Source organism: Podarcis gaigeae (assembly GCF_964106915.1).
Source record: "Podarcis gaigeae genome assembly, chromosome: 9".
Lineage (NCBI taxonomy): Eukaryota > Metazoa > Chordata > Lepidosauria > Squamata > Lacertidae > Podarcis > Podarcis gaigeae.
In genome coordinates this window covers 10,663,283-10,683,147 of record NC_139685.1, presented here as the reverse complement: position 1 = coordinate 10,683,147, position 19,865 = coordinate 10,663,283, and the positions used below count along the sequence as shown (strand labels likewise).

At 44.5% G+C, this 19,865-nt stretch overlaps 1 protein-coding gene across 7 annotated transcripts in view; it reads right to left on the bottom strand.

The window, feature by feature from the left end:
* SLIT2 (slit guidance ligand 2) overlaps positions 1–19,865 on the bottom strand; it is a 232,194-nt gene that overhangs the window by 100,639 nt on the left and 111,690 nt on the right. For all 7 annotated transcript variants that reach the window (XM_083754823.1, XM_083754826.1, XM_083754822.1 and 4 more), the window contains exon 5: positions 4,264–4,335. In XM_083754823.1, coding sequence (XP_083610949.1) covers positions 4,264–4,335 — 72 coding nt within the window. The remainder of the gene's footprint in view (positions 1–4,263; positions 4,336–19,865) is intronic.

The following is a 19,865-nucleotide window of genomic DNA, read 5'->3' as shown; positions in this document are numbered from 1 at the left end:
CCTGTCCTTGCCGCTGCTTGCCCACCAGGTTTCTCTTACGCACAGCAACCCAGGTCATGTGGGCAGGGAGGGGGGGTTGCAGTGATTTTTAGGAAGTCATTAGTCTGCACCAGGCGTCCTATTGGGAAGACCCAGTTTTCTGAGTGCATGTTCTGGAAGTTGGGCAATAGGGGCAGTACAGGATTCCTACTGGTGTACCGACCTCCCCGCTGCACCAAGGATCCCCTGCCCGAGCTGCTTCAGGTCATGGCGGATATGCTCCTGGAGACACCTAGCTTGGTTGTCCTGGGGGATTTTAACATCCATGCCGACACAACCTTACAAGGGGCCGCTTGGGACTTCGTGGAAAGCATGGCCTCCATGGGGCTGTCCCTGAATAAGTCTGGCCCAACTCATAGCCACGGACATGCCTTAGACTTGGTGTTTACCTCTACGGATGTTGGTGATCTGACATTAACTAAAAGCAAAACAAAAGAAGTGCCATGGTCAGATCACTTCCTGGTGCAACTGGACTTCTCCGCAACCCTTCCCCTCCGCAGGGAGGTGGGACCGATTCGGATGGTCCGCCCCTGCCACTTAATGGATCCAATTGGCTTCCAGAGAGTGGTAGGGGATGCTTTATCCCAAGTTGATGGCCTTTCAGCTGATTCCCTGGTGGCACACTGGAATGCGGAGTTAACCAGGGCTATTGACTGTCTGGCTCCGAAGCGCCCTCTCCGATTGCATGGAGCCCGGACAGCCCCGTGGTTTCCCCGGAGCTGAGGGTGATGAAACAATAGTTGAGACGGCTAGAGCGCCGGTGGCGGAAAACTCATTCTGAATCAGACCGGACACGGGTTAGAGCTCAACGTCGAGCCTACCAAGTGGCAATGGCGACGGCAAAGAGGGCCTTCTTCGCCGCCTCCATTGCATCTGCAGAAAACAGCAGCAGGAGACTTTTTCAGGTGGTTCACAATCTATCGGAACCACCTGTATCACCGGGGCCTGGTAGGGACCCCAAGATCTCCTGCAATGCTTTTGCAAAGTTTTTTGCAGATAAAATCGCTCAGATTCAGAAGGAGGTAGACTCCACCGTGGGAGCAGGGCCAGGGCGGGAGAGTGCTAGAGTTCTGTCTGGTCCTGTTACATGGGATCAATTCCAATCTGTTACCTCCGAGGATGTGGACAGGCTGCTTGGACGAGTGAAACCGACCACCTGTCTCCTTGATCCTTGCCCATCCTGGCTGATAAAAGCGAGCCGGGAAGGGCTGGGCGATGGGCTCTGCGGGGTGGTGAATGCTTCCCTCTGTGAGGGAGCCTTCCCAGATCCGCTGAAAGAGGCGGTCATTAAACCGCTTCTTAAAAAAACATCTTTAGACCCGGCCAATTTGGCCAACTATCGCCCAGTCTCAAATCTGCCATTCTTTGGCAAGGTGATTGAGTGGGTGGTTGCTGAACAACTCCAAGCACGCCTGGAGGAAACGGACCATTTGGATCCCTTCCAATCGGGATTCAGGCCTCACCATGGGACTGAAACTGCCTTGGTCGCGCTGGTTGATGATCTCCGGCGGGCTAGGGACAAAGGTGAGAGCTGTTTCCTAGTTCTGCTGGATCTCTCAGCGGCCTTTGACACCATCGACCATAACATCCTTCTGGACCGTCTAGAGGGGCTGGGAGCTGGGGGCACTGTCATACAGTGGTTCCGTTCCTTCCTCCTGGGCCGTGTCCAGAAAGTGGTGGTGGGGGGTGAGTGTTCAGACCCCTGGGCTCTCACTTGTGGGGTGCCTCAGGGTTCTGTCCTCTCCCCCATGCTTTTTAATATCTATATGAAGCCGCTGGGAGAGATCATCAGGGGGTTTGGACTGGGTGTTCATCAGTATGCAGATGACACCCAGCTCTACCTCTCCTTTAAATCAGAACCAGTGAAGGTGGTGAAGGTCTTGTGTGAGTGCCTGGAGGCGATTGGCGGTTGGATGGCGGCTAACAGATTGAGGTTGAATCCTGACAAGACAGAAGTACTGTTTTTGGGGGACAGGAGGCGGGCAGCTGTGGAGGATTCCCTGATCCTGAATGGGGTAACTGTGCCCCTGAAGGACCAGGTGCGCAGCCTGGGAGTCATTTTGGACTCACAGCTGTCCATGGAGGCGCAGGTTAACTCTGTGTCCAGGGCAGCTGTCTACCAGCTCCACCTGGTACGCAGGCTAAGACCCTACCTCCCCGCGGACTGTCTCGCCAGAGTGGTGCATGCTCTAGTTATCTCACGCTTGGACTACTGCAACACGCTCTACGTGGGGCTACCTTTGAAGGTGACCCGGAAACTGCAATTAATCCAGAATGCAGCAGCTAGACTGGTGACTGGGAGTGGCCGCCGGGACCACATAACACCGGTTCTGAGAGATCTGCATTGGCTCCCAGTACGTTTCCGAGCACGATTCAAAGTGTTGGTGCTGACCTTTAAAGCCCTAAACGGCCTCGGTCCTGTATACCTGAAGGAGCGTCTCCACCCCCATCATTCAGCCCGGACACTGAGATCCAGCACCGAGGGCCTTCTGGCGGTTCCCTCATTGCGAAAAGTGAGGCTACAGGGAACCAGACAGAGGGCCTTCTCGGTAGTGGCGCCCGCCCTGTGGAACGCCCTCCCATCAGGTGTCAAAGAGATAAAGAATTACTTGACATTCAGAAGACATCTTAAGGCAGCCCTGTTCAGGGAAGTTTTTAATATGTAATGCTATACTGTTTTTAACACTGATTGAGAGCCGCCCAGAGTGGCTGGGGAAACTCAGCCAGATGGGCGGGGTATAAATAAATTATTATTATTATTATTATTATTATTATTATTATTATTATTATTATTGCATAAAACATGTAATGCATCTTTGCAATTGCTGGTAGTTAAGAAGGTGGAAAAAATGAGACCCAAACAAAAAACGAAGATCTTTTCAATAATAACAATAAGAAGAAGAACAATAACAACTACAACATCATCATAATTCAGAAGACCAGAAGGGTCTTACTGGTTTTGATGAAGGGTCGACATATTCAAAGCACATTACATCCAATTAAGAGAAAATGGAGGGAAGTGTTTCTGTAACTCAATCACACACTTTTTAATTCAGAACCTTGGGAGTGAATAATTATCATGCCACATATTAATTAAGAAATCAACAAGCCCAGAGAAATGCTTGAACATTCGCCTGGAATGGGTGAGCATCTCTTGTCTTAGTAAGCCAAGCTACTTATGCATGGGCCGCTCTTTCCCTTCTGCAGTTGAGCAAGAAAGTCTTCAATTAAATGTCGTTTCCCATTGTATCTTAAACAGGAAAATATAGTTGCTTTTCCATGTTTGGAACTATATAGGGTCTAAAACCACAATTTTAGGATGATTTAATATCTTGGCTTGTTCCGAACCTGGTAACCATAATTTTCTGATCTGGACCTAATGGGAAACTGTGGTTGCTAGAAGACATCAAAATTTAATTATGGTGTGCTGAGAAGGGAAGGAATGGAAATGGTTGTGTGCATCCCATAGCACCACCAGGATAATTCATAACTTGGTTTACAAATCCAAGATACGATCATGTAAATGAGGCCATTAATATATGTAAATAAGAAAATAACAGTAAGAAAATAAATATTAAAATCCTTGGATTGGTTATAGCCCAACTGCTTGGAGAACTGAGATAATACTTGAAATGTGGTAACTGGTTAATAAAGTATCAACTCTATAATGTATCTATATTTTGAAAGTCTGCAAAAACAGTGTGTTTTTTGAGATGGTTACCCTAGGCCAGGGTTTCTTTCTTACTTACTTACTACAACTCCCATCATCCCTAGCTAGAAAGGCCAGTGATCAGGGATGATGGGAAGTGTAGTCCAAAGACAATTGGAGGTCCAAGTTTGGGAAACTCTGAGGCAACATGTTTTTATTCTTCAGGAATGCTAAAAATTTCATTGCCTTCATTTTTAAAATAAAAATCTAATGTAAGGAATATATATGCTGTTGAGTTGAAATGTTTAAAAATACTTACAATTAAAATAATTTTCAACTAAGAATATAAACACTAAGTGTACTTTTGATCAGGGAAAGACATAGACCATTTCAGACATTAACACAGATGTAAAATTAGCATGCGATATCCTTTAGTTTTCGTTACTAAATCCAATTTAAGTAATATGGCATCACCATATATTACTTAATGAAGTGCATAGACAAATATAGATTTATGTATAAAATAAATGAAATGGTGTTAACTTTTTATTATGAAGGAATTAAAAAATACTTACAGGTTTTTAATGTCTACAGCTCCACGGAAAGCCTTTCTAGGAATGGCATGAATCTGGTTTTCACTAAGGTCCCTAAGGAGGAAAAAAAAAGAGAAATACTTAGGTAGAGTCATATATCATACAAAGAACTTCTGTTTAAGAACGGGTATTTCAAGCTGATCTGGACCACTATAATTCAAACAAGATCTGAATTATGCACATTACCTTAGAATGAATGACTTGCTATCAACAACAAAGAAACAATCACTTTTCAAAAATTTGGCAATGAAGAACTCATTTTTGGAAAAAAATGTACACACCATTCCAGATAACCCTTAGCCGGACTTGCAGTTTGAAAGGAAGAGCAATTTTTTCCCCAGACTCTCAATATTTGTATTAAAATATTTACTCAGAGTTTATAATGGGCTGGATCGAGACTTCACTACTGCTGATTTTATTCAGGGGAGATCCCCATAGCAGAGTAAAGAATCTTTCTTCTGCGTTCCTCTCTCTTTGTAGTCCCCAGCACCACCACCCACACTCTTCTGGAGGGTCCAGGGACCCCCCCCCCTGGAAAGGTGGAGCAGGGGAGAGGGGTGCTGGGGGCTATAGGGAGAGGGGGAATCAACTCCACTTGATCAAAAACCTTCTCTGGACAGGATGAGTCTTTCTGTCCAGGGAAAGCTATGTTTGTGTCCAGCTCCATTGCTTGTATTCTACTGAAGAAAGAAACAAAGAAGAGGAAAAGCTTTCTAAAAAGAGTGAAAACAAATGTTTAGTAAGAAGACTCTCAACCGTTTGATGAATTTACATATTTCACTAAAACATCTATGTAACACAGGTACAGTTTTACTTGTTTCTAGGCTTGCATGGAAATTAAGAGACAAGTGATGAGATTTAATCTCACTTAAATTTAAATAAGGGACGCAGGTGGCGCTGTGGTTTAAACCACTGTGCTGTTTGGGTGTACTGATTGGAATGTTGGCGGTTTGAGGCTCTGCGACGGGTTAAGCTCCCGTTGCTCGGTCCCTGTTCCTGCCAACCTAGCAGTTCGAAAGCACGTAGTGCAAGTAGATAAATAGGTACCGCTACGGTGGGAAGGTAAACGGCGTTTCCTGTGCTGCTCTGGCTTCGCCAGAAGCAGCTTACTCATGCTGGCCACATGACCCGGAAAAACTGTCTGTGGAAGTAGACAAACACCAGCTCCCTCGGCCTGTAAAACGAGATGAGCGCCGCAACCCCAGTGTTGTTCACGACTGGACTTAAATGTCAAGGGTCCCTTTACCTTTACTTAAATTTAAATAACACAGCAATGCGGCTAAAACTTAATATTAAATGACTTTGGATGAAATATTTGTATAAAACCAAATTAACTTAATAGTAATATTCATGTGCCATTAAATGTCAATAATTAATATTCATCTATGCTTCCATTTTATATGCATAAACTTCAAAATTACTCTTAACAGAAGGCAAAGACAGTGGTGATCAATCACCACCTGGTGACAAAACCCTCCAAACACACCAAGGCTATTTATTTGGATATATTTCCAAATAAGATATGCATATGATTGACCTTCACCTCTGATTTAAATATGAGTATGCACACAACACACTATTTAATGCATTTATATATCACATGTTGCCAATGCACTTAAGGTAGTTTACAAATTAAAATTTTAACTAAAAAATAATTTTAAAACTGCCAAAAGATAAGGGGGGAGGAAACAATAGCACAATTATAGCAGTGCACTAATTGCATTATGCACTCTTACCATCCAATCTTACACAAAGATCCTTATTTCTCAAATAAGAATGTATAAGATGCTAAAACACTCTTACATTTTTTTTCTATCTAGGTGACAAGGCATAGGACAAATCCTGACCCTATTTGTTTACTTATTAAAAACAGAATTTCAGTCTCATGCACAGAGAATAGTGAGCAATCAAAAACAGTGGACCAGATTCTGCCAAGCTCACTGAGCACCCTGGTTTGGGTGTTGCAGGTGCACATTGCTAACTGTGATGGACATGCAGTTGAAATGGCAAGTTAAAATTATTTATTAAATTTTTATTTCACCCCTCTTCAAAGGAGTGCTGCATAGTCTGGGTATAAGCTATCGTGTGTTCTTTATTATAAATATATACATATGTATTATTAATAATGAAATGAATGATACAACAACAATGGGCTAATGGAAGAAGCCAAAGTTCATTTAGATTTTTCTAGTGCCTCATCATGGGACGCGGGTGGCGCTGTGGGTAAAAGCCTCAGCGCCTAGGGCTTGCCGATCGAAAGGTCGGCGGTTCGAATCCCCGTGGCGGGGTGCGCTCCCGCTGCTCGGTCCCAGCGCCTGCCAACCTAGCAGTTCGAAAGCACCCCCAGGTGCAAGTAGATACATAGGGACCGCTTACTGGCGGGAAGGTAAATGGCGTTTCCGTGTGCTGCGCTGGCTCGCCATATGCAGCTTTGTCACGCTGGCCCTGTGACCTGGAAGTGTCTCCAGACAGCGCTGGCTCCCGGCCTCTTGAGTGAGATGGGCGCACCAACCCCAGAGTCTGTCAAGACTGGCCCGCACGGGCAGGGGTACCTTTACCTTACCTTTAGTGCCTCATCACTCCTTCATCACTCTCGGGGCACCTCAAACTACCCAAACTACCAGCATAACAGAAGAAGAGGGCTACATGCTCCAAAAATAGGCAAGGCAAATGCCACAAACAAGGAGTACAGTGGTACCTCGGGTTGAGAGCTTAATTCGTTCTCGAGGTTTGTTCTTAACCTGAAACTGTTCTTAACCTGAGACTCCACTTTAGCTAATGGGGCCTGCCACTGTGCCACCGCCACACGATTTCTGCTCCCATCCTGAAGCAAAGTTCTTATCCCAAGGTACTATTTCTGGGTTAGCGGAGTCTGCAACCTGAAGCATTGTACTTGGAATTTTCCCAGAGGGATGCAATTAGACAGGGTGAGGGTGGCAAATAAGCTTTTGGGTGCTATGATTGCAAGTCACTGACAGGAAAAGTCAGCATCAAATCTTACTTCACAAGCAAGACCAGAGTAAAACTAATCTACCCAATCTAACAAAAACGATGAAATATGCTTTGTTTGGTTTTGTAATTAAACCAGACAAACTGTTTTGCAAAGACTATTATTTTTGCTTCTTTTGAGAACATGTATCATGAAAGCTTTTATGAAATGCATTAGCAAATTTGTGATTAGTTATAGATAACACAAAGGTAAATAACTCTGGAACAGAAAGCATTTTGGATTAATGAATTATTTAATAACCTGAATTCACAGTTCAACTGCACAGGTTACTGGATAATGTAGCGTGCATTGCTTTGCGTGTTGAGTCCCACAGTGCCACCCCCCAAAAATTCACACTTCACACTTCAATTTTTGTTTAGGTTTTTGGCATAATTTTGGCCACAACTTTATTTCAATACAAAAAATGTGAGTGGTTGCTTAGGCATTGGTTTGACTATCTGTCCTTGCCCCCAAAGGACAGAGCTGGTCCCTTCCGGACACCACCGGAAGCCAGAGGACAGAGCTGGTCCCTTCCGGACACCACCGGAAGCCAGCATGGGAAACAAGTATTGGGAGAGAAATGAGGCCGGGAATCAGTCCAACACTTCTCACCCTCATGTTCCGGTGGGGCTTGCACGGCCCAAGTCCGGCACCACGGACAAGGACGAAAGAATGGCAAGCCCCTGGATTCCTTTAACGGAATTCCCTTTCCGCATCATTTGGAGGGATAGGCACTTACCCCTCCAAGAACCAATTAACCAATGCCTAACCGCCAACCTTACAAGTTGTGACGATTTGCTACGCAGTAGGCAAAAACCAAATGGCAACAGCCAATCAACCAAATGGCAAAATTCCTACCAGGCCCCCGCTCAAAGGCGAACGACCCCATGACAGGCATAGCAAGGTCAAGAGAACCAAAGAACCACCCTATAAAAGGGAGGGGGGCGGGTGATCCATTGCAAAACAGCCAAGAGGACTTCCCAACGTCTGGCTCCTATATTTATAGATTCTGACCCCTCCTCCGAATTGGCAACACTCAAAAATCCCCAGCAACCCAATTAACCCTTTACAGGTTTGGGTTCCCAAATTTGCCTAGTCATAACACAGTGGCCTGTTCCCCCAACCGCAACACGTGCTCTCTGTTAGGGAGAACACGCTTTGTAGAAGAACAGACAGCTTACAAACAAGTGCTTGTTATAGCAACATGTATAGAAAAAAAAGAGAATTACTGGATTTGTATAAGATTGGTTGAACTTATACATTAGGGTGATTTTGTTGTGAAATTAATAGTTGTATTTTAAATCAGGATGCTATAGTCTGTATCAGAACAGAAAAGTTTTAAGTGAACACACACTGCACATTTCTGTATGTATTTTTTAAATTAAAAAATGTACAGGGAACAGATTAGTGAATCACACATAATGCACCCGTTTGTTGCAAATGAAGCCAGTTCTGCATTGCAGCTATTTCATAACTCACCGAAGACTTCCAGTTGAATATGCCATTTGCTTTATAAAGCACAGAGTGCTATTATTTTAATTGTATAAATGGAAATTGCTATGTGCAATAACTATCATGCACATCTAAGGTTGGTTCAGTGTTCTCCCTCTTCCTACACGGGCCCCATTAGCTAAACCAACATTTACTTAAAGGCAATAAATTTTCCGAAGAAAACATTTCTCCAAATTTAATTACCGGTCATTTTATTTTTCCTCCATGGTTTAACCTCTCTCCAGATTCTGATCAGTTGTATCATAAATCTATAATGGCACCCAATACTTTAGGGAAACTGCTGAGCAAGGAATAACGTTTCCTTATTTTCAGAGCTATGAAATGAAAATATGGAGGGAAACATGTCATCCAGAACTACACAATTTGAGCACTTGTGCCCTGACAAGAGCATACAAATTCACCAAAAACACAAGCAATTCGAGTATAAACTGACCCAATAAAAGAAAATTGCAGCTAGGGGAAAACAGGTATCAATATGCATAGCCAAGCTGGCTGTGGAAGATGAAAATTGTAGTTTAAAACATTTGGAGGGCACAAGGTTCTAAACTGGGCGATACAAACATGCATATTTGTTGGTTAAATTTATATTCTTCCATGTGCAACATCCAATACAAGACAAATAAACAAAATAATTTGCACTTTTAGGTACAGTGGCACACAAACTTTCAGGTCAGTTTAACAAACTATCACCACTAAACTAAACTATCACCATTAAACTATCACTAGCTGAAGGCCTAACAACTTTGATTACTGGGGAAAGCATGTCAAGTCCCACCGTTTCTGCCAACCTCACTACTACCACGAGACATGGGCAACTTACACCTGCCTCAGTGCCTTCTACAGGCACTGCATCAGGGCTATTTTTGGCATCACAGGGCAGAGTCTCAAACAAAGATGTGCTCTCCTATGCCCACATTCCCAGCATGTTTGCACTCCTGTCTCAGCAACATCTACACTGGCCTGGTCATGTCTACGGAATAGAAAATGGCAGGATCCGAAGGATGTGCTCTATGATGAGGCGTCTTCAGGCACCAGGCCTGTTGGTAGGCCAACTCTGTGTTACAAACACGACATGAAGGCTGGCAACATCAACCCCACCATGTGGGAATCCCTTGCAGGCTAAGGAATGGCCACTGGGAGGAGCGCAGAGAGAAGAAAAGTCATGCCTCTCCTGTATTGGTCTCTACAGCCACTGTAACTCCTCCAACAGTTTGACTTCAGTTTGCACCACTTAAAGTTGACGTTGAAGGACCTTAATGCACATGCTGCTCTGGGGCCACGGTTGGGAGGAAGAGTGAATTCTGGAAAAGCAGGCATTACCTTTCCCTATCTACCCACCTAATGCTTTTTTCTGGGGGGGACGCAGGGGGATGCATACCCCAAAACATTTTGTGAATCTAAGTTTGGTCTCGTTGGGGGGCAGTATTTCAGTGTGAGCAGGAAAATGAGAGCACCCCTAAACTTTTTTTTTTAGAAACAAAGCACTACACCCACCCACCCACCTCCACCAGTGGTATTTCTGTATGTATTTTTTAAATTAAAAAATGAACATGGAACAGATTAGTGAATCACACATAATGCACCCGTTTGTTGCAAATGAAGTCAGTTCTGCATTGCAGATATTTTATTACTCACCGAAGACTTCCAGTTGAGTATGCCATTTGCTTTATAAAGCACAGAGTGCTATTATTTTAATTGTATAAATGGAAATTGCTATGTGCAATAACTATCATGCACATCACCCATTCCTGTGATGGGCATGTATTCTGTCCCAAGGACAGAAGCGGACAGGGCCCCACCTCTTGTTTTATCTACTACATCAGACAGTTCTGGGAGATAGAAAAAAGAAAGGTATAGAGTCAGTCAGGATGGTTACTCTTCTTTCAGGTGGGTAGGTGTGCTTAGGTTAGCAATGGATAGTTGGTTGGTTGGCATCTGGCAAAGCCTCTCCTCCTTACAGAGGGGAGGAATTGTGAGCAGGAGCCATTCCCAGTGTTGGCAGGGGGCGTTCCAGCCCCTGCCCAGCTGGCCTGGCTGCCGCGCCACGCCCCCAGGTAGCCAACCAATCAGGTGGAGGCTTGGGGGTGGGGTTTAGCAGCTCTATGTTTACAAGCTTAACTGATTTTATTTATGATTATCACACATCTACTTTTTAAAGCAGTTTTGTGTATATAGCTGTGTGTTTATCAGTGTTATTATGTACACACTATAAGAGTTTGGGACACGGGTGGCGCTGTGGGTTAAACCACAGAGCCTAGGCTTGCCAATCAGAAGGTCGGTGGTTCGAATCCCCGTGACGGAGTGAGCTCCCATTGCTCGGTCCCTGCTCCTGCCCACCTACCAGTTCGAAAGCACATCAAAGTGCAAGTAGATAAACAGATACCACTCCGGCGGGAAGGTAAACGGTGTTTCCGTGCGCTGCTCTGGTTCGCCAGAAGCGGCTTAGTCATGCTGGCCACATGTCCCAGAAGCTGTATGCCGGCTCCCTCAGCCAATAAAGCGAGATGAGCGCTGCAACCCCAGAGTCGGTCACGACTGGGCCTAATGGCCAGGGGTCCCTTTACCTTATAAGAGTTTAAGCTGTCCTTGTATCTTTCTGAATAATAATAAAAAAAAAACCTATGGGATGGGCCTCAGGAGGAAGAAAAAGAATTGGAAAGTGTGCTGAAGTAGCAGCACCCAAACAGTTATGCTAACCGTGGACGGATAGACAGGGAACGCAAGGGGTTTTTGGCCATATCTACTTCTCTCCTTGTGAATTATTCTCTGGCTAACTGGTTTCAGGAGATGTTCTGCTCTAGACTTCTCAATGTTGGATTAGTACCTCAACTTATAGATCCCTTTGCACATTGCATAATACATGCAGCTGTGCCTGAGAAAAACATAGCTGCCAAGAGTTGAGGGCTCAAAAAGTAACGTAAGTTTAGGAGGGTGCCAGAGTTCAAGACATTCATAAAACATTACGGGTGGGCTTCATCCAGCATCAAGTGGAAATTCCAGCGGCTACTGCCCAACCTTTGCCCCAAGCAACTACCCAGAAGCGTGGTGTTCTGTGCGGACAACTGAAATAAATCCTAAACACTTTCCAAGTTTTTGTTTTATTTTTGCAATCTTCATGGAACTAAGTGAGTAGAATTCATATCCTTTCCATTACTTATTATAAAGGTTCACATTCAACCTTGGAAATAAACTAAAGCATCAAATTAGCAATTCTCAAAGCAAGAATCAATTCCATCATGCAATGCATCCAAAAATGCACTTACAGTAATTTGTTACAAAGGCACAGCATAAAATTAAGCAGACAGTAAATATTATTCATTAAAGGAAATTAATTTCCTGAGCAGATTCACCACTCAAATTATGGAAGGCTACAATGGCTTAGCATTAATGAATGGTAATTATAAAAATAAAAAGGAAGTACATCAGACCCTCACCTATACTTTTCTTGAGATCCAAAAATGCTTTGAGAGGGTATGGCACCTTAATCAGCTATCATTCCATCTTACATAATGTGTAATTAAAAAATAGCTATCAATGCAGGGCTTAGCTGTGGGCATAGCTAAGATACCTAAGCCCTCTTAGAGATATTCCAGGTTCCCTCCCTGAAGTTTTTAGACACAAAAAGTCCCACTGGCAAAGCCAACAGAGGAAGCTGAGTGACGCCCATTGACTTGTCAAAACATTTTAACAACAGGTCGCTGAATGATGAGCAATATAATATAAAAGTATGAAACACCATTGACCCACATCTCTAGATATAAGAATGGCCGCATGAACTAACTCTGAGCCCCACTGACTGAAACATGTCATTAAATATCTATTCCAGTCACAATATTTGGATGTTCACGGGCCTCAGTCTAGGCATGTTAACAGTATTCTAACAACAGAATTGTTGAGGAGTTAAATTTTGTCATGACTGATTACTCGTCTTTGCATTACCTGAAGGTGATGTCAAAACTTGGTTAATAATTGCAACAGCTGTTGCAGGTTATGTTTGAATTGCCAGCATTATCATGGTTAACCATGATTATTATGCTTTCGCTTCAGTCCTCTACTAGTGTGAGCAGAAGCAACAAGCCACAACCCCTGGCTAAGTATATGTCCAAACCAGGGATTGAAGTTTCTTTCACTCAAAGGAACCATGACTACCAAGTGAAGATCAGTCTTGGCTTTGCATTGTGGGGTTGTTGTTGTTTTGAGCAAAGAAGAAGAAGAAGTGTTTGGATTTGATATCCCGCTTTATCACTACACCAAGGAGTCTCAAAGTGGCTAACAATCTGCTTTCCCTTCCTCCCCAACAACAAACACTCTGTGAGGTGAGTGGGGCTGAGAGACTTCAGAGAAGTGTGAATAGCCCAAGGTCACCCAGCAGCTGCATGTGGAAGAGCAGGGAAGCGAACCCGGTTCACCAGATTACGAGTCCACCATTCTTAACCACTATACCACACTGGCACAGCAGACCACACTCCAGGTTTCAAACATGACACTAAGTTTAGGAATATAATAATAATAATAATAATAATAATAATAATAATAATAATAATAATAATAATAATAGAAGCACCCCAGCCACTCTGGCCAGCTGAAGCGGGAACCATCAATGTATTCTTGTGTGTATCCTTTCCTACTTTCAGAAAAGGAGAAATTCCATCACTGTTTAGAAAGGTCAAATCCTAAAATAACGTTTAAATGTGAAGTGGAAATTGAACTACGTATTATTGTGTCACAACAAATTTGATAAACACTACCATGAAACATAAAATCTTAAGTAAATGAACCTAGTTCATCAGCATTGCAATTGGATGAAATGACAAACCCGTTTGACATTTAATGGCATTTCAAAGGCTGTGATCCTACTAAGCCATTAAAACCCAAGATTCCTATTTCCAAGTAAACGGTTATAGGATTGCACTTTCCGACCTGTATTTAGTTTTATCAGTTATTGCATTTGTACTCTACCTTTCTTCAAAGGGGTTCACATTGGTATATACAGTGATTTTGCCTCTTTTCTCCTCACAAAAACCAAACAACACAAAAACAGTGAGCCACACATGGGGTGGTCAAGCACATGTTGAGGCTTGCTGGCTAGAGACTCAGGAATGTCTGTCACTTTTCCTAACATTTTCTATGGCTAAAGAAGCAGGTTGCTTCATTGACAGTTCACAAAGATCAGTGGGTATTTGGGTGGTGTTTGGGTAGCATTTTTTAAAGTAGGAAGCATTGTTTTATTAGGAAGCACTGAGGATCCCTGGTGGGTGTAACAGTACGGATGAACAAGGCAAGCTAGCCTAAATTCTGCAGCTGCTATTGCTGGTATATGGACCTTTGCAATGTCTCACAGATCAACAAGGCCAGAGCTAATGGCTTAGTGAAGCAGTGAGAAGCAGCAGCACAAAGTTGAGAATGGCTGGTGGCAAGCAGCAAGTAGCCACTTGGGGCAGGATGCTAGTAGCGTGGTCAGTGACTACCACAGGTTCTTTCATGAGGTGAACACTGGTGCACACTGAGAAATGACCGTTCCTAAATTATGGCTGCCACAAGCATTTCATTTCCTTGCAGGAAGCTTCGAGGGGAGCCTATGCCCAGTAAGGGGAAGGGCCATGGGTGGCGCTATGGTCTAAACCACTGAGCCTCTTGAGTTTGCCGATCAGAAGGTTGGTGGTTCGAATCCCCACAAGGGGGTGAGCTCCTGTTGCTCAGTCCCAGCTCCTGCCAACCTAGCAGTTCGAAAGCACGTCAAAGTGCAAGTAGATAAATAGGTACCAATCCAGTGGGAAGGTAAATGGCGTTTCTGTGCGCTGCTCTGGTTTCGTCAGAAGCGGCTCAGTCATGCTGGCCACATGGCCCGGAAAAACTGTCTGTGGACAAACGTCGGCTTCCTCGACCTGTAAAGTGAGATGAACGCTGCAACCCCAGAGTCGTTCGCAACTGGACTTAACTGTTGGGGTCTTTTACCTTTTTTGCCCAGTAAGGAAAGCAGATCCTACCTTCCTGCACCTTTCCCCAAGACTGGGTAATCTATTTTGAGACAAGAGAAGAGTGCAGATGAGGAGCTGTGTGTCTCCTCCAGAACCCTGGGAGAAAGTCTTTTGCTTCTGGGGATGTGATCAGTCCCATAATCCCCAGTGGGATAATGAGACTATTCAACACCATTCTTCCACTGGGGGCTCTGGTAGTGGTAAGGTAAAGGTAAAGGGACCCCTGACCATTAGGTCCAGTCATGGATGACTCTAGGGTTGCAGTGCTCATCTCGCTTTATTGGCCGAGGGAGCCGGCGTACAGCTTCCGGGTCATGTGGCCAGCATAACTAAGCTGCTTCTGGTGAACCAGAGCAGCACACGGAAATGCCATTTACCTTCCCGCCAGAGTGGTACCTATTTATCTACTTGCACTTCAAGCTTTCGAACTGCTAGGCTGGCAGAACCTGGGACTGAGCAACAGGAGCTCACCCCGTCACGGGGATTCAAACCGCCAACCTTCTGATCAGCAAGTCCTAGTCTCTGTGGTTTAACCCACAGCACCACCCGCGTCCCCTGGTAGTGGTAGTCTCAGTCTAATCTCTTATGGAGAAATATACTTTGCTGGGAGGTGCTCAAGACCTTCTCTCGCCCCAAAGGCAAACTCTTGTGCTTAGGAAAAGATGGATTGCAGCAGAGGGAGAAGTAGGAGCTTTGTGAGCACTTCTTTGCCTTTTTCACAAATGCGCTCAAGCTTTTCCAAGTGTCGAGAGCATGCACAAAATTTCAGCTCCTTTCAGGTCAAACAGTGCATCTGTACCAAAGATGAAACCAAGGCTCCTTAGCACAATCCAACCCCAGCACTCTGGAACTGTGTCATTCTGTTCTCAAGGAATCAAAGAGCTGCAATGCAGGGATCTCAACTGAAGTATCCATTATAGATGGCTACCAAACCTCTGCTTAAAAACCTCCAAGGAAGGAGAGTCCACCACCTTCCATGGGAGACCCAGTGTTGAAACAGTTCTACCGGTCAGAAAGTTCTTCCTGATATTTAGTCAGAATCTCCTTTCTTGTAACTTGAAGCCATTAGTTTGGGTTCTGCCTCTCTTGTTGCTTTAATCATACTGGCCCTCATTTCTGTCCCAACAGTACCAGATCCCACTCTTTCTTATCCCTACCCACTGAAGGAAGAGGGAGTTGCTCTTTGCAACCATTTTTCTTTTATTTCAACTTCAGTAATGGACAGCAAATATATTAAAATCAATTAAAGCATGTCAGTGAATGACTGGATCCTGTATCTCTCTAACCAAAAACACAGCCCCCAGCAACTAATGAGTGGCAGTTAAATATCCCAGGGCTCCAGTCAGGAATGCACTGGGTTTGGAAATTTAACACTCTCCTTGCAAACCATTGCCATAGCAACATGAACAAACAGCAGCAGAACGGAGCCTGAAATGGGGAGGGGGATATCTCAAAAAAACAAAACAAAAAAAAAAACCTTGGGTCAGTACAATTGGGGTTGGAGCAAACATTGAGAACCAAGTTCAGATTCAATAAAATCAGTATAGGGCAGTTGGGAGAGCTCTCTCTCCCACCCTATATTCAGGAGCACATTTTTTAAGGTTCCCCCTTTTCTTGCTAGCTTTGCATAGTTATTGAAGTAGGATTTTGTATGCATCTTGTTTCTGAACTATTTGTTCACTGCAGATATGTTTATCAAACCCTTGCAAGTCAAGAGAACACACAAGTTAAGACAAGTCTTAAAATACGGTATATGCTGTAAAGCAGATATTCAAACGGTGACACTTTCTGTAAGGAGTGGAATACAGTGGTACCTCAGGTTACAGACTCCGCTAACCCAGAAATAGTACCTCGGGTTAAGAACTTTGCTTCAGGATGGGAACAGAAATCGTGTAGCAGCGGCACAGTGGCAGGCCCCATTAGCTAAAGTGGTGTCTCAGGTTAAGAACAGTTTCAGGTTAAGAACGGACCTCCAGAACAAATTAAGTTCTTAACCCAAGGTACCACTGTAGAAGTTTAGCCTGGAATGGTGCATGGCTTAAAAATGTGTAACTAGTCTCACTAACACATTCACCCATACTAAACATTGCAAATATGGATTTCAGTAAGGAATGGTTTGGGCAAGATGGGAAAGCAGGGGAACAAAAAATGTGTTTTCCTTTTCCTTCATGGTTCAAGGAGCCCGAAATGACACTCTTGGCCTACAGGGACCAATGTTTTCTTTACACATTTATGCCTCTAGGGAAAGGTTTTCAACCTTTTTGAGTCCATGGCTTCCTTGACCAACTACATTCATTCTGCGGCACCCGTGTGGGGCTCAGGAGCCCAGTTATATCAACCCATGCCTGCAGAGAAGTAGAAGAAGAAGAAGTTTGGATTTCATATCCCGCTTTATCACTACCCAAAGGAGTCTCAAAGCGGCTAACATTCTCCTTTCCCTTCCTTGCCCACAACAAACACTCTGTGAGGTGAGTGGGGCTGAGAGACTTCAGAGAAGTGTGACTGGCCCAAGGTCACCCAGCAGCTGCATGTGGAGGAGTGGAGACGCGAACCTGGTTCCCCAGATTATGAGTCTATCACTCTTAACCACTACACCTCACTGGCTCTCAGAGCTGGCAGCCTCTCCTTGGGAGTCCTCCTGGCAGCCGCTGCTGCCACCCCAGGTCTCTGAGGTGTCCCCCCACCCCAAAGAGAGGTGCCTCCTCACACTGTCCATTCCCAACAGCAAGGGCTGGAGGTCTGGCTGGCTGGGCTCCCTCGCCCACTTGCTTGCTTGCTCCGAGGCCACCTCAGCTCCTGACAAATAGCACCCCCTGACCAGCCCCAGAGGCACCATTCACCTGCGGAGCTTGTAGCCAGGACTCTGCAAGCCTTTGGGACGCAGAGATGCGAGAGGGCATCAGGGCATCCGAGGAGAGACGGAAGGAAAGAGGGACAGAGGCCAATGTTGCCCACAGCACTCTGACCATCACTCAAGGCACCCCAGGTGAAGACCACTGCTCTAGGGTAGCAAGGACCACAAATCCCTTCCTCTAAACATTCTGCATTCACCTAAGCAACACTTCCCACCTCCTCAGTCTCCCTTGAGCTCACACACAGTTAAAGAGTTAATGTGCGGGACCACAGTGAAAAATGAACTGAGAATGGTCTGGGTTATCTTCAGGGGCCCTGATTACTGAAGGAGGCACAGAAAACTCAGGGTCCGTGTCAGCTCATGCCACGAGTTTTGCTCTGGACAATTTGTGGCGCACAAAAGAAAATGTATATTCTTTGCTACAGCACTAGATCAGGCTCATAAGCCGGTAAATGTCCTAGAGATGGAGTGGGGCTAACTGATTATCAGCAGCACTGAGAAGCAAAACAGGTACAAAATCCTGAAACAACACTTTAAATAAATATATGTCAATGTTTGCAGACGTCCTTCCTGACCACTGTACATGCAAACTGGGTCTGTAAGTCTTTCAACAGGTAACGTATGGGAGTATTTCCTTAACATGCCTCCAAAAGTAAATATTGCAGGCACATAAATTCTCCCAGGCCTTGTCTGATGAACAAGTAGCTAGCTCTAACACAAAGCTGTTCACTAAGCTTATTGTAACACTTTGGTGAAGGAAAACTTAAGTGAAATGTTTGAGTGGAGTCATCTCGGGCAGCGAGCTGGAGGAGGGTTGTACTTAAGTCTGTTTCATCCTCCAACCCTTCAAGTATTTAGTTGGAAGTTACTATGCCAGGGCTTATGTGGGGAAGATGATTAGCATGCCATACCCTGAACAGGATTGGGTTCTATTATAAGTAGGCCTGTGTTGGGTATATAGTGAAGACACACTTGTGGGACGTGTTTATGAAACTATATGTCACCTTTTGGGGACAAAACTTCTCCTGGGTGACTCACAATACCATAAAGGCGCTACCATAAAGTTACATGTATCTCAGTATAATGGTGGCATATATAAACAAGATTGCTCCCATTCTCATTCACTCCTGCTAAGGTCCCTATTATGAAATCTGTCCTTTAGGTGAAGGTAAAGAACCCCTGGACGGTGAAGTCCAGTCAAAGGCCACTATGGGGTTGTGCCGCTTATCTCGCTTTCAGGCCAAGGGAGACGGCGTTTGTCCACAGACAGCTTTCCGGCTCATGTGGCCAGCATGACTAACTAAACCCCTTCTGGCACAACAGAACATCGACACCAGAGCAGCGCATGGAAACACTGTTTACCTTCCCGCCAGAGAAGTACCTATTTTTCTACTTGCACTGGCATGTTTTTGAACTGCTAGGTTGGCAGGAGCTGGGACTGAGCAACGAGAGCTCACCCCATCGCGGAGATTCAAACCGCTGACCTTCTGATTGGCAAGCCCAAGAGGCTCAGTGGCTTAGACCACAGCGCCACCTGCGTCCCATCTGTCCTTGACATGTGGTTAATCCAAAGGCTAGTCAACTGGATGCATTGTACACTGTAGCATGCTATTTTTTTTTCCAGATATACACCTGGAAACATGTGATAGAATGGCTCAATAACTTAGAGGATGCAATACAACTCTATCCAGCTCTGTTTTCCATTATTTTTAAAGACTGTCTGCGGTCTCCACCTGTATTTGTGACTGCACTAACCTGCCTAGGAGAGATATACAGATTTAGCCCCAGGGAAATACTGTCTGATGATGGAGGATTCCAACTCATGCCTGTAATTGCATTGTACTGCAGAAGGCAATATTTTTTGCATCTCCCTAATGATCCTTTGGCATCATTTGCTGAAGGATGCCAAGATGCTGCAGAACTAAGACAATAATACAGTGAGATTTAATGATATCGAAAGCTTGGGCACACGTACTTTCTGAGGTACAACTTCTAGTGGTTAAAAAGTTTCAAAAATTAATTGATCTTCTGGCAAAGCGAAAAGAAAATTAAATTATACATTGGAGCTCTCTCATTCAGAGGCGAATTTGGAAAAAATAAAGTGGAAAAAGATGGAATGCTTTTCACAATCACATGTGGCAGGTGCCCTGCTTTCCCTAAGCCCTTAAATCACATCAATAAGCACGGTCTGTCAAAAGACTTAGTGAAGTACATTTGTTAAAACTCTTCCCAATTTACTCAGCTCCCATGA